This window comes from Salvelinus namaycush, chromosome 8 (assembly GCF_016432855.1).
Source record: "Salvelinus namaycush isolate Seneca chromosome 8, SaNama_1.0, whole genome shotgun sequence".
Taxonomy (NCBI): domain Eukaryota; kingdom Metazoa; phylum Chordata; class Actinopteri; order Salmoniformes; family Salmonidae; genus Salvelinus; species Salvelinus namaycush.
This window is the reverse complement of record NC_052314.1, coordinates 18,881,072-18,895,655: the sequence shown is the minus strand read 5'-3', so window position 1 is coordinate 18,895,655 and position 14,584 is coordinate 18,881,072. Positions and strand designations below refer to the sequence as shown.

The 14,584-nt window shown below is 41.9% G+C and overlaps 1 protein-coding gene across 2 annotated transcripts; it reads right to left on the bottom strand.

Annotated features, from left to right (window-relative positions):
- Nucleotides 1–281: 281 nt before the first annotated feature.
- On the bottom strand, nucleotides 282–7,680 carry LOC120052482 (leupaxin-like). 2 transcript variants are annotated; one of them, XM_038999417.1, is made up of 9 exons: nucleotides 7,598–7,680; nucleotides 2,890–2,981; nucleotides 2,716–2,786; nucleotides 2,449–2,551; nucleotides 1,726–2,007; nucleotides 1,409–1,582; nucleotides 1,191–1,272; nucleotides 904–1,052; nucleotides 282–698 (listed from the first exon to the last, which is right to left on the bottom strand). In XM_038999417.1, exons 1-9 carry the CDS (start codon nucleotides 7,608–7,610, stop codon nucleotides 432–434), a joined length of 1,233 nt encoding a protein of 410 aa, XP_038855345.1. In that variant the 5' UTR covers nucleotides 7,611–7,680; the 3' UTR covers nucleotides 282–431. The 2 variants fall into 2 exon arrangements, with proteins under 2 accessions (XP_038855345.1, XP_038855346.1); XM_038999418.1 differs by lacking the exon at nucleotides 2,890–2,981 and having other exon boundaries at nucleotides 7,598–7,632.
- Between the last annotated feature and the right edge of the window lie 6,904 nt (nucleotides 7,681–14,584).

Sequence of the window (14,584 nt, the reverse complement as noted above, 5' to 3'; positions counted from 1 at the left end):
TCCACATACTTTGTAAGTATGACTTTTTTCAGGTTAATTGATTACCTTATATATGAACTGGGTACTATTAGGAGATTTGTATAAACCTTGTTGTCTGTCTCTCTGACATTTGCAACACTGTTTCAATATTCAAATTCGATCTTCAGCTGTCCTATAGTAATGAACATGTCGGGAGTCAGGACGAGACAGACAGACAGGCAGCGTTTCTCAGCCAGTCGAAATCATGAATCAGCTTTGTGTCGGGACTATATTTTGTGGAAGGATGAAATAGTATGAATAAATTCATCAAAATAAAGTTTTTAATTAAAATATGTTGGTAACCCATTGTATAAATGTGATAATGCCCTTGAAGCACGGTTTGCCGGCACTCGAACCGGTGCCAATATATCCTCCAAACTCTGACATCTCGGGCATTATCACTTAAATAAGTCTCACACAAACAATTTGGTGTGGCAGGCTGAGCAGTAGGGTTTCCCTGCCTGCTCCTTGAACACCCCCTGGCTGAGTTTACGCAGACAGAAGGCACACACAAAGTGCTCAGGGTGGAACTTGCGCTCCAAAGCAGAGATGCAGCGGCCAGAGATGGGCTCTCCACAGCCCCCACACAGTGTTCCCTGTCGGGAGTGGAAGTGCAGAGAGCACAGGGGACGACCATCCAGCTCCAGGAAACAACCATCGTTGAAGGGCTTCAGACAGTCCTGGAGAGATGGAGAGAAGGAGAAAGAGAGCACTTATTCTATCTACTTGATATAGTAGGCCTACTCTTTATTGGAGGTTGAGTAGGATTCTGATAATATCAGCACAATGTTGTATTGTGGCTGTTGGCTGTTCAAAGTTTATTGTCTGAGAAATGGTAGAAGTTTCGAAGCCATGTGCGTGATCTGTGGATCATGTGCGACTCACTGAGCAGACGAAGCAGTTGGGATGCCAGGTGCCGTTGGCTGCAGTCAGGTAGTTCTCTCTCACAGGGTCTCCACAACCAGTGCACTTTGGAGCAAAGAGATGGTAAAAGTCTCTGTGGCAGTACGGCTTCCCGTCCTTCTCCAGAAAACCTATGGCACATCAAAGGACACACACGCAAAGAGAGGAGTGTTCTCAGTCACACTGTGGTCTAGATCATATGTTACCCTATAGGGAACAGTAGTAGTTGTGGTGCCATCTGTCAGGCAGATAGATGTGTGCTCCTTCACCTTCAGCCCCAAAGAGCTCCCCACAATGGGAACAGAAGAAGTGCTCAGGGTGCCAGGTGCGGTCCATCGCTGTCAGGATGTTCTGAGAGAGAGGACAAAGAGCCCAGCATGCGGTGAGGTAAACCCAACGACAACAGATCTAGAGAGGTGGTGAGTTGGTTTTGTGCAGTGTTAAATAATGGTGATAATACAATACAATCCAAAGAGAAGGAGTGTACCTGCAGAATGGGGCCCTTGCAGTAACCACAGCGAGGGGAGAAGAGATGCTGGTAGTCTTTCTCACAGTAGGCCTTCCCCTCCCTCTCAAAGAAGCCACTAGTCCCCAGCTCAGCCTGACACTCCACACAAACAAAGTGTTCTGGGTGCCACACCTGGCCCAGGGCTGTGATCATCTGCCGAATAAAATAAAATGGTAAGAAGAAAAATATACTTTGTTTCATGTACTGGCCATGGTTCTTTTGATTGATCATCTTCGCCTATACTGTTATTTTGAAATCAAGCTTTTGTCTGGTTTTTGACAGTTCAAGCTGTTTACCTTTCCCACAATGACCTTGCCACAGGAAGCACAGTGGCCCTTCGCCACCGTTCGTACACCCATCTTCTCCATATCAGAGCTCAGGCCTCCCAGAAGGTCATCTATGGCGTCCGTTTTCCTCTGTGTTGATGCTTTGCACTCCAGATCATAAGTCTTAGGACTGTTGGTGCTCTCCTGTTTCACTTGTGTGTCCTCCTTTTCTTTTTTTTCTCCAACCTGGTTCTTTTTGACTGATTTCTGGACAAGTGGTGGTGGGGTTGAGGGAGGAGGAGGGTCTGGGAGCTAAAGATGAGAAAAAGCTGTGTCCTCAAAACAGAATTGCATCCTTTCATATGCATCTAAAACGTGTTTTTAACAGTTGTATATCTCAAAATTCTATTCATTTTGGAGGCACTAGTGGTACTAAAGCTTCCAATATTTATTTAGTTTGCTTATACTGCCCTCTGCTGTCAGATCAAGTCAACTTCATTGAAAGACAGAGAATTCTATTTGCTTGATTCTACCCATCCTCTCTCCTTGCCTCCTTCTCAAAACCCATTGGATGAGAAGCTGTTGGATGGGAAGCTCAGAGGTCCCTCCCCTCTGACCTTCTCACACAATGGGTTTTGAGGGGGCGAGGAGAGAGGACAGAAGGAATCAAGGAAATGCATTTGAGATTCTCCTACAGTCATCCTCTGCTCATGCTCTGACCGGCAGTGTATTCCATGATAGATGCTTCCTCACCCCCATCTCCAGGCCAAACAGCAAATCCTCCATTATGGAGTCCAGCTCTCTGGTAGCAGAGCAAGGACTCAGCAGACCGGCATCCACTGGAGCTGGTAACTCACTGACAAACACACAGAGAAAACCACAGATGAGCACTGCTATGCAATGGACACTGGACAGATACTTGAATCTGAGGTGATACATCTCAGTCTCAGCTCTATCTATATGGTCTGACCCAGGGTCATAATGTATGGCTATCTGTGAGCAGACCTACCAGTGGCTCACCTGTATACATTGGTACTATCTGTCTCATTTTCTTTCTTGGGAGGGAGACCAACAGGACACACCTTTGAGACCTGTGGGAAATTTCACATAAAGCATAGAGCTAAAAGACACATCCAGTTGTAATAGTTGGACAAAAGACTAAACAACAACTGCTAGAGGTAATTTTGTCATTACCTGTCCATATGTGTTGGCTGTATCACTTTCTTTCTTCTGAGTAGCTGACTCTGGACCAGCTAAGTTGAAAGCCAGCTCTTCTAAGATAAGATCTATAAAACACATATATGCTGTGGTATGGTATGGTACTACAGTATCAATCAGAGTAAGCACTTCTAACAGACTTCCTCTGAGATGAATTACAATGCCTCACTACCTTCTCCTTTTGCCTATTGCGAGGTGCACCCATTGATCTGATGTGATTTTTTCCAGTGGTGTAAAGTACTTAATTAAAAATACTTTAAAGTACCTCTTAAGTATTTTGGGGGGTATCTGTACTTTACATTACTATTTTTGATTACTTTTACTTTTACACCACGACATTGCTAAATAAAATAATGTACTTTTTACTCCATACATTTTCCCTGACACCTAAAAGTACTAGTTACATTTTGAATGCTTAGCAGGACAGGAAAATGGTCCAATTCACACACTTATCAAGAGAACATCCCTGGTCATCTCTACTGCCTCTGATCTGGCGGAGTCGCTAAACACAAAGGCTTTCGCTTGTAAATTATGTCTGAGTGTTTGAGTGGCTATCTGTAAATTAAAAGAACATGAAAAATGTGCTGTCTGATTTGCTTAACCAAATAGACTTTTACTCAAGTAGTATTTTACTGGGTCACTTTTCCTTGAGTCATTTTCTATTAACGTATCTTTACTTTTACTCAAGTATGACAATTGGGGACTTTTTCCACCACTGATTGTTTCATACAGTGCTGCTTCCTGAGGATATGATATACGAGGTGTTACAGGCAAGATCCTCAAAGCAGAAGTGAAACTTTTGAAACTGATGCACTCTATGACTAACAAACAGTCTTATTCTGACTTTTAACTCACATGCTGACGGTAGCCTATGAAAGGGAACATTACATATAACTATTGTATTATGCTCATTTTAAGAGGAAGTTTAACACAAGTAAGTCATAACTACACTGGTGGAGATTTAGCACAAATCCATGATTTGTTTCTTTTTTCAAAGTAAAAATAAAACATATATTAAGTACCTTCAGAAAGTATTCATATATGGAATCGCCGCCAAAGGTGCTTCTACAAAGTATTGACTCAGGAGTGTGAATACCTATATAAATAAGTATTCAAGAGCATTGCACACCTGGATTGTACAATATTTGCCCATTATTGTTTTTTAAGTTGATTGTTGATCATTGCTAGACAGCCATTTTCAAAACTGTAACTAGGTCACTCAGGAACATTCTATGTCGTCTTGGTAAGCAATTCCAGTGTAGATTTGGCCTTGCGTTTCGATACACCATCCAAAGCCTAATTAATAACTTCACACTGCTCATAGGGATATTCAGCGTCTGCTTTTTTTTATTTTTACACATCTACCAAACGGTGTCCTTCTTTGCTAGGCATTGAAAAACCTCCCTGGTCTTTGTGGTTGAATCTGGGCTTGAAATTCACTACTCAATTAAGGGACCTTACAGTATGTGTGGGGTACAGAGATGGGGTAGTCATTCAAAACTCATGTTAACCCATAAGAGTCTAAGCCCTGTCAAAGCCGGGGGGTTCTACTAAGTTATATGGAATTGTTTTAAGAAGGTCAAACCGAGGGTCATTTTGCTATTTGGTTTTGAATTTTAAGACCCATTGAAATATGAAAAAATGTTTTGGGGGATGAAAATGTTTTCGGGGCCTTAATGCTATTAGCCCATACAAACGCATTGAACAACATATTCACTGCATGGAATGCAAACTAAGTTTGTTCTGAAGTGCACTATATCTGAGCGATCGGGAAACATTTGTTATTTTTTTTTTACATGTATTTAACCACTTATTTTTGGCACTAAACAGTCTCCATATATACTTCCATTCATTTTTTCTACTGGTACTGGGGGACCTTAAGACGAGTCTTGTGAACACATGTACAGCTGAAGTCTGAAGTTTACATACACCTTAGCCAAATACATTTAAACTCAGTTTACAATTCCTGACATTTAATCCTCGTAAAAATTCCCTGTTTTAGGTCAGTTAGGATGACCACTTTATTTTAAGAATGTGAAATGTCAGAATAATAGTAGAGAGAATGATTTATTTTAGATTTTATTTCTTTCATCATATTCCCAGTGGTCAGAAGTTTACATACACTCAATTAGTATTTGGTAGCATTGCCTTTAAATTGTTTAACTTGGGTCAAACGCTTCGGGTAGCCTCCCACAAGCTTCCCACAATAAGTTGGGTGAATTTTGGCCCATTCCTCCTGACAGAGCTGGTGTAACTGAGTCAGGTTTGTAGGCCTCCTTGCTTGCACACACTTTTTCAGTTCTGCCCACAAATTTTCTATAGGATTGAGGTCAGGACTTTGTGATGGCCACTCCAATACCTTGACTTTGTTGTCCTTAAGCCATTTTGACACAACTTTGGAAGTGTGCTTGGGGTCATTGTCCATTTGGAAGACCCATTTGCGACCAAGCTTTAACTTCCTGACTGATGTCTTGAGATGTTGCTTCAATATATCCACATAATTTCCCCTCCTTATGATGCCATCTACTTTGTGAAGTGCACCAGTCCCTCCTGCAGCAAAGCACCGCCACAACATGATGCTGCCACCCCCGTGCTTCACGGTTGGGATGGTGTTCTTCGGCTTGCAAGACTCCCCCTTTTTCCTCCAAATATAACGATGGTCATTATGGCCAAATAGTTATATTTTTGTTTCATCAAACCAGAGGACATTTCTCCAAAAAATACGATCTTTGTCCCCATGTGCAATTGCAAACCATAGTCTGGCTTTTTTATGGCGGTTTTGGAGCAGTGGCTTCTTCCTTGCTGAGCGGCCTTTCAGGTTATATCAATATAGGACTTGTTTTACTGTGGATATAGATACGTTTGTACCTGTTTCCTCCAGCATCTTCACAAGGTCCTTTGCTGTTGTTCTGGGATTGATTTGCACTTTTCGCACCGAAGTACGTTCATCTCTAGGAAACAGAACGCGTCTCCTTCCTGAGCGGTATGACGACTGTGTGGTCCCATGGTGTTTATACTTGTGTACTATTGTTTGTACAGGTGAACGTGGTACCATCAGGCATTTTGGAAATTGCTCCCAAGGATGAACCAGACTTGTGGAGGGCTACAATTTTTTTCTGAGGTCTTGGCTTATTTCTTTTGATTTCCCCATGATGCCAAGCAAAGAGGCACTGAGTTTGGAGGTAGGCCTTGAAATACATCCACAGGTATACCTCCAATTGACTCAAATGATCAGAAGCTTCTAAAGCCATGACATCATTTTCTGGAATTTTCCAAGCTGTTTAAAGGCACAGTTAACTTAGTGTATGTGAACTTCTGACCCACTGGAATTGTGATACAGTGAAATAAGTGATATAAGTGAAATAATCTGTCTGTAAACAATTGTTGGAAAAATTACTTGTGTCATGCACAAAGTAGATGTCCTAACCGACTTGTCAAAACTATAGTTTGTTAACAAGACATTTGTGGAGTGGTTGAAAAACGAGTTTTAATGACTCCAACCTAAGTGTATGTAATCTTCCGACTTCAACTGTACGTGTTCGTGAGAGCCTGACCTGTCCACAGAGGGGTCATATTAGTGTGTAGCCCAAACTGTTCGGACGCTACAGACAGAAGTTGGCAGATCATCTGTACTGACTTCAGACGAGTTCCAAGACGCTTGTGGGGGGCCGTAGAGCAAAACGGAGAACACCATCGTGTTTTTCACAGTCTCATCTTTCCATAGAGGGATCATAGTTTGCAAGCCAAACCGTTTGGACGCTACAGACAATTATGTGAGAAGACCGATTTTCGGGGTGTCTCATGGTTTGACAAACACCGCTCTAGCTCTGTCACCTTTCACCACAGATGCGGAAGTGCGACATAGGCGGGGGATTGAGACACATCCACTGCAAAAACAAATATGTTTTGTTTAAACTGATCGATTTACATGGGGAGTTTGGTAATGTGCTAATTAGATTTCCCCGGAAGCGCAGATATCAAACTTAGGGTTAACCACTATTATTGTACACAGAATGAGTCTAAGCAATTTCTTATGCGATTTGTTAAGCACATTTTTACTCCTGAACTAATTTAGGCTCGCCATAACAAAGGGGTTGAATATTTATTGACTCAAGACAATTCAGCTTTACATTTTTTATTAATTTCTAAAATGCTCTACAAACAAAATTCCACTTTGACATTATGGGGTATGGTGTGTAGACCAGTGACACAAAATCTCAATTTAATCAATTTTTAATTCAAGCTGTAAAACAACAACATGTGAAAAAAGTAAAGGGGTGTGAATACTTTGTGAAGCCACTGTATATCCCTATCCACTGGATTTCTCACTAATTGAATGTGGTTGGTACTAGGTGACTTCAGTCAACAACCTCAACAATCCATCTGCCTATCAACAGAGAACCTTCTTTGTGATTCCTCGTGAATTTACATCAACAGTCATGTCTACAACAATACATTTTATTCAAATAGGATATGAACCATATGATATGATTAGCATGCCCAATGTAATACATGCTTCATTCACCAAACACAACAAAACTTTTACATGTACATTTTCATGAGTATATCATTTTTAAAATGTTATTCGTGCTCAAATCTATTGATGTCTGTATTTCTTTTATAGATTGATCTATTGTATTTTGTTTTATAACACAACAGCAGCAGAGGAAAAAAGTATACTCACCCAGCTCATCCATGCTTGCTCAATGTACTTATCAATGTGTATGAGCTTACATGTTCAGTTGTATGTGTGTGTGTGTGTGTGTGTGTGTGTGTGTGTGTGTGTGTGTGTGTGTGTGTGTGTGTGTGTGTGTGTGTGTGTGTGTGTGTGTGTGTGTGTGTGTGTGTGTGTGTGTGTGTGTGTGTGTGTGTGTTGGGTTACTGGCAGTTACTGTGGTAACCAGCCCACTTTAATCAAGTCGAAACTGTCATTTCCTTTTGTCAGTTTCTTTTTGCAAACTTGAATTTCTCTTGGTGCACTGCTACCTTCCTGACACAGACTACATTCTAAGTCATTTTCTACTTATATTCTTGAAACATATGATCTGGTGAATAGTTTAACACATTTCATTTGGTTTATTTGATGAGTTAAAAACATAATACAACCACACAAGTGAATACAAAGCACAGGTTGTATGTACACAAATGTTTTATCAATAACTATCTGCTAAAAGCTGATGGTATATGGGTTAACGGGTCAACTATAAATCTGAAGAATTAGAGGGCATACCCCCCTCCAAAAAAAATGGGCTAGGGGTAGATTAAAACGTTTATTTGACTTTTTTCAAATAGGAAAGACCAGAGCCATGTACAGGGCGTTCAGAAAGTATTCAGACCCGTTGACTTTTTCCACATTTTGTTACAGCCTTATTCTAAAATGGATTCAATATTTATTTTTCAACCTACACACAATACCACATAATGAGAAAACGAAAACAGGTTTTTAGAAATTCTTGCAAATGTATTAAAAATAAAAAACAGAAATACCTTATTTACATAAGTATTCAGACCCTTTGCTATGAGACTTGAAATTGAGCTCAGGTGCATCCTGTTCCCATTGATCATCCTTGAGATGTTTCTACAACTGGATTGGAGTCCACCTGTGGTAAATTCAATTGATTGGATATGATTTGGAAAGGCACACACCTGTCTATACAAGGTCCCAAAATTGACAGTGCATGTCAGAGCAAAAACCATGCCATGAGGTCAAAGGAATTGTCCGTAGAGGTTCGAGACAGGATTGTGTCGAGGCACAGATTTGGGGAAGGGTACCAAAACATTTCTGCAGCATTGAAGGTCCCCAAGAACACAGTGGCCTCTATCATTCTTAAATGGAAGAAGATTGGAACCACCAGGACTCTTCCTAGAGCTGGCCGCCCAGCAAAATTGAGCAATCGGGGGAGAAGGGCCTTGGTCAAGGACGTGACCAAGAACCTGATGGTCACTCTGACAGAGCTCCAGAGTTCCTCTGTGGAGATGGAAGAACCTTCCAGAAGGACAACCATCTCTGCAGCACTCCACCAATCACTACCTGTATGGTAGTGTAGCCAGACGGAAGCCACTTCTCAGTAAAAGGCACATGACAGCCCACTTGGAGCTTTTCAAAAAGCACCTAAAGGAGAAACAAGATTCTCTGGTCTGATGAAAACAAGATTGAACTCTTTGGCCTGAATTCCAAGCGTCACGTCTGGAGAAAACCTGGCACCATCCGAATGGTGAAGCATGGTGGTGGCAGCATCATGCTGTGGGGATGTTTTTCAGCGGCAAGGACTGGGAAACTAGTCAGGATCGAGGGAAAGATGAACGGAGCAAAGTACAAAGAGATCCTTGATGAAAATCTGCTCCAGAGGGCTCAGGACCTCAGACTGGTGTGAAGGTTCAGCTTCCTAAAGGACAACGACCCTAAGCACACAGCCAAGACAATCTAGGAGTAGCTTCGGGACAAGTCTTTGAATGTCCTTGAGTGGCCCAGCCAGAGCCCGGACTTGAACCCAAAGGAACATCTCTGGAGACCTGAAAGTAGCTGTGCTGTGACGCACCCCATCAAACCTGACAGAGCTTGAGAGAATCTGCAGAGAAGAATGAGAGAAACTTGCCAAATACAGGTGTGCCAAGCTTGTAGCGTCATACGCAATAAGACTCGATGCTGTAATCGCTGTCAAAGGTGCTTCAATAAAGTACTGAGTAAAGGGTCTGAATACTTATGTAAATGTAATATTTCAGTTGTTTTATTTGTAATCTTTTGCAAAAATGTCTAAAAACCTGTTTTTGCTTTGTCATTATGGGGTATTGTGTGTAGATTGCTGAGGGATTTATTATATTTTATCCATTTTAGAATAAGGCTGTAACGTAACAAAATGTGGAGCTAGTCAAAAGGTCTGAATACTTTCCAAAGGCACTGTATATGAACTGAATATGTTTGTCAACAACAGCCAGTATTTATTGAATATTTTTTTAACTTGTAGCCTAATCTGGCCACTGTTACCGTCAATCTAATGCGTTCATCATTACACAAGGCTACAACAACAATACACTGACGTTATAGGCTATTTATTACATTGGTTTGCCAGCTCCAGGTAGGCTACACAAGTGGCACAAATTGATTTGCAATGACTCCAGTGGTATCTTCATTTCAACATATTTATTGTATCAAATGGTAGCCTACAATGACATACATTAAAAGGCTCCTCAGATGGCCATCTGAGGCAAATGTATAATTCTCCACATTTAGCTTAATGTAAGTTTAATTGAGGACTTTTCCCAATAAAGATAACCATGCTAGAGAGTTAGTTCCATAACTTCCATTTCAAATTTCCACTCGGGCAGCCCCGAGACCCAAGAACTGAGCATGCATAAAGCACTTCGATGGATACCGTTTTCTTTAAGCAGTAAACATTAGAATGCAGTCTAAACCACCTCCGAGCGGATTCATGTAATGTGCTGTAATGTCCCCAAAGTCGTTTTCCAGTGCTTTGTCTTCATTATTTCTTGATGTGCATCAGTTCAAGCTTGTTAATATGTTTTATGGAAATAGGTGTCTCCATAATGACAATCTAAATAGCCAACCTACAAGTGGTAAAAAGCTGCTCTCTCTCCTCTCGCTCACGTGACTCAGTAGTGCTTTCTCAACACAAACACACACACACACTCCTCTGGCCCTCCCCACCACTCACTCACTCACTCATTCACTCCCTCAACAACAGCCTGCCTCATTGCCTGACAGTCAGCAGCAGGTCAGAGTGAAATATGCAATGCCATGGCGGCTGCAGTTTAACTTAGAAATAGCCCAAAAACCTGCAACCCGAGACCAATACATTTTCACATGCGACATCATTTTCAAAGTAGCCCAATTTAGCATGAAAACCATGAACATGGCAACACTGCGTGATGTAGTGTCCCCATGAGTGACAGAACACTGCGCTAATAACCGCGCAACTAGAGAAGATTACCAACCCCTACTGGGATTCGGAGCCTGCTGGTTTTCTGTTCTACCTGATAATTAATTGCACCAACCTGGTGTCTCAGGTTTAAATCACTGATTAGAAGAGAACAATGAAAAAACGCAGTGGAACTACCTTTGAGGTCCAGAGTTGAGTTTGAGGGCTCTAGCGGGTTATTTAAGGAGGTGTGTTTAACAATGGTGAATGACCTGACGAAGATGCAACTCGGATCGAAACTTTGTATTTTTGGGGCGTCTGATTAAATTGCCATGGGAGCATACCAGAGTTGAGGACATTCCTTTTTTCTTTGATACGTTATACCAGAGTTGAGGACATTCCTTTTTTCTTTGATACGTTCTTCTGTCCTACACTTGGATGTGCATATTTTCATATTTTGTTATATTGCTCACGAGTATATTTCATTGGCTGATCCCTCCTGATGACTTGGATTGAATTATGTTATCCTTCCTTAACGCATCGGAAGTTCCACCCAGTTGACAAAATGATGAAAGTCTTCAATGACGCTGCCAATGCTAAAACAGGCTTTTGGGTGCTAGAGTCCTAAATCTATCTCAATGGGTGGCCCCCTCTTTAAGAATTAGCAAATGTATAATATAATTAAATATACATTTACACAGTTAATCTTCCAAAATACATTATCACATGAATGTAGTCATCATGAGTGTTTCAGACGTTTCAGTTCACAGCTCTGCTGTGTTGTGTCTTGGGATCTTCTGTCATTTTGCTTACTAGCTCTGACTTTGCAGATGACTACTTAATTGATTAAAAGTGTACTCACTATGCCTGTGATAATATGTGGTTGTCCTACCTAGCTATCTTAAGATGAATGCACTAACTGTAAGTCACATTGGATAACAACAACTGCTAAATGAGAAAACTGTAAAAATGTAAATGTAGGTGTCAAAGGATGGGGGAAATCATTTAAACTGTCATATTTTGACACAAATAAATTATATGGTATTACAATAACTATAGTGGCCAGTGTAAAGTTAACATTGAGATATCTTGTATCATTGGCCTCTCTCCTGTTGTTCATGCCAGTGCTGATGGAACAGATTAGTGACCCTCTGACCATGGCGTCGGCATCTACTACAAAAGCCGTCGGATGACAGTGGCACATGGAGATAGACGCGCAGCGGAGTAAGTCTTGAGTGCATCTAGGGTCATGCCTGCAGACCTAGGGTCAGCTGAAGAACCTGGGCTTCTCTTTGCACTCTAAGCTCGTCCACTACCTACTGCTGAGGTAAGACCTCAGACCAGACTGGGTTGATGGTGGCACTGGTAACAAACGGCACACAATATTTATGGCTCATCTTTATTACACAACTATAACATTGGAGTAATGTTATGTTGGCTGTTATTAATTTTTGCTAAATTTCTTACCCCTCTCTTCTCTTCAGCTATTTTTCTAAAGTGTTTGCCAAATGCTCAGGTAAAGACATTTCCCCCATAACATACAGTTTACAGTTTCATTCATGTGAATATGTACTGTATATGTAAGCCTGTTTTTTGAATGGTCCACTAGGAAGTATGAAAGGGGACATGGCTGCCTTACTGACATCAAGAGAATCTCTGCATCGCTACGTCCTATTGGTCCACACTCACCGGCAACAGTGCCCCTTCCCACCCACCCTCCAGTCTGGCACTGCCATGGAGAAGTAGGCAGCTGGCACAGAGGCGAGCCAGTCAAAGGGAGAGGCAGTGAAGCAGAGAAGAGGCCCAAAGCACTTACCACCTCTAGAGGAGTGCCTATGCCCATGTACTCAGGGGAAGGAAATAAGAGAACCCTCGGATGTGTTAGAGGCAGAACGGTGTCTGGGAAGGAGGACATCGGCTCTCATGGCAACCTAGTCAGAGTGGCTGTGAATAAGAGGGGGTGACATGAGAAGGGGACGGAGGCAATGTGGAGGGAGATATTACCCCTTCAGGTTCAACTAGGTTCAAAGGGAGGAGAGGAGCGAAGGAGCTCAAGAAGGAGAGTGTCACAGGGAGGCGTTGTCTTACTGTGAGGAGGACCAGGGGTTGTGATGGTGCAAGGCCCATGGTGACCCAAGAGGAGGCACAACAACCAGGATTTTTGGGGAAAATTTTGAAACACAATACAACCACACATGTGGATACAGTACAATGCCATTAAAATCATATAAGATGACACAAAAAAAGAAAAAATATGTATTTCCATTGTGGTCCTCATGAAATTACATGAAAACAAAATATACACAAGATTATAACATGAAAACAAAATACATCTCACATACATCTCATCAGTAGGGAGGAAACTGTAAAATTAATCAAATAGATTACCATGTAACGTTCATTGAAAACAAGTATACTTTCTTTAAGCCTGTGCAGTTTTAAAGTATTTTGCCTATAAATCATTTCTTAAGGTTATCTTAAAACTCCCTAGCGTAGGGATGGCGAGGAGACGGTGGACCGGACAACCATCAACTCTGGAGAGAGCAACTCAACAGGTTCATTAATAAGAAATGTTATTGTCACGGATCTCTCCGGAACTTTCATTACGCACACCTGGCCCCTGTTCCCACTGATTAGTAATTGTATAAGTGTGCCCTTGGTTTACCATTGTCCTGTCGATTATTGTTACAATGTCCGTTGGATCGTGTGAGTACCTGTGCTATGTGTTTTGGCTTTCGTGCCATTGTGGATTGCGCAGATGATTATGGGTCTCGTTCCATGTGTTAATCATTGTGTGCTTGTGTTATTTATTCGAGGTACTCCTCGCTCTTTTGTTTGTATAGTGTTTGTTTGGTCTTCATCCCGTGCCTTTACACTGCACGCCGTAATTTGAGTATAATAAAAACCTTATTACACATTCCTGCGCCTGTCTCCCGAATCATTCATACCGACGTGACAATTATCCAGAATTTCCTGATTAGTTCTGAAATGCCAGTGTTGACTCAACATCACTATGTTGTTTGGTCATATCCAGGAAACGAGAATACACAGGAAGCTTCAGCGGCAGGAAGTGACACAACGCCAGCAGAGTCCTTGCAGTCATGGCAGGATTGGTAAAGTTGAATAGTTTGCTTCATGCACAACTCCTTGCATGTATTTCTTGTTCAAATCGTAATCAACCCAACCTTATGGTGATCTAATTTTATGTTTCAATAGGTGGCTGGCTGCCTATGTAATGTGATAATGATGATAAAGGTGATGAGGACAACCCAAGGCAAAATCACTGGAGAGAAGGATGTCCCTTCACCCAGCAGGTTTTAATGACGCTATTTATTTAATCATCCAAGAAGGAAATAAAATGTGAATGAACATGATGAACAAATTAATGACCACTTTGTTGCACTTCATAGTGATGTAACTGTAGGACTGACACCACACTCCGAGGGCCCTCACCTCCTCCCTGTAGGCCGTCTCGTCGTTGTTGATAATCAAGCCTACCACTGTAGTGTCGTCTGCAGACTTGATGATTGAGTTGGAGGCGTGCATGGCCACGCAGTCGTGGGTGAACAGGGAGTACAGGAGAGGGCTGAGAACGCACCCTTGTGGGGCCCCAGTGTTGAGGATCAGCGGGGTGGAGATGTTGTTAACTACCCTCACCACCTGGGGGTGGCCCGTCAGGAAGTCCAGGACCCAGTTGCACAGGGCGGGGTTGAGACCCAGGGTCTCGAGCTTGATGACAAGTTCGGAGGGTACTATGGTGTTAAATGTTGAGCTGTAGTCGATGAACAGCATTC

What these genes read in the sequence shown, in the direction of transcription:
- LOC120052482 (XM_038999417.1), bottom strand. An exon ending in CAGCCAACACATATGGACAG is followed by an intron (nt 2,787 to 2,889) that starts GTAATGACAAAA and finishes AATTTCCCACAG; the next exon opens with GTCTCAAAGGTGTGTCCTGT. An exon ending in GCAAGGTCATTGTGGGAAAG is followed by an intron (nt 1,583 to 1,725) that starts GTAAACAGCTTG and finishes TTTATTCGGCAG; the next exon opens with ATGATCACAGCCCTGGGCCA.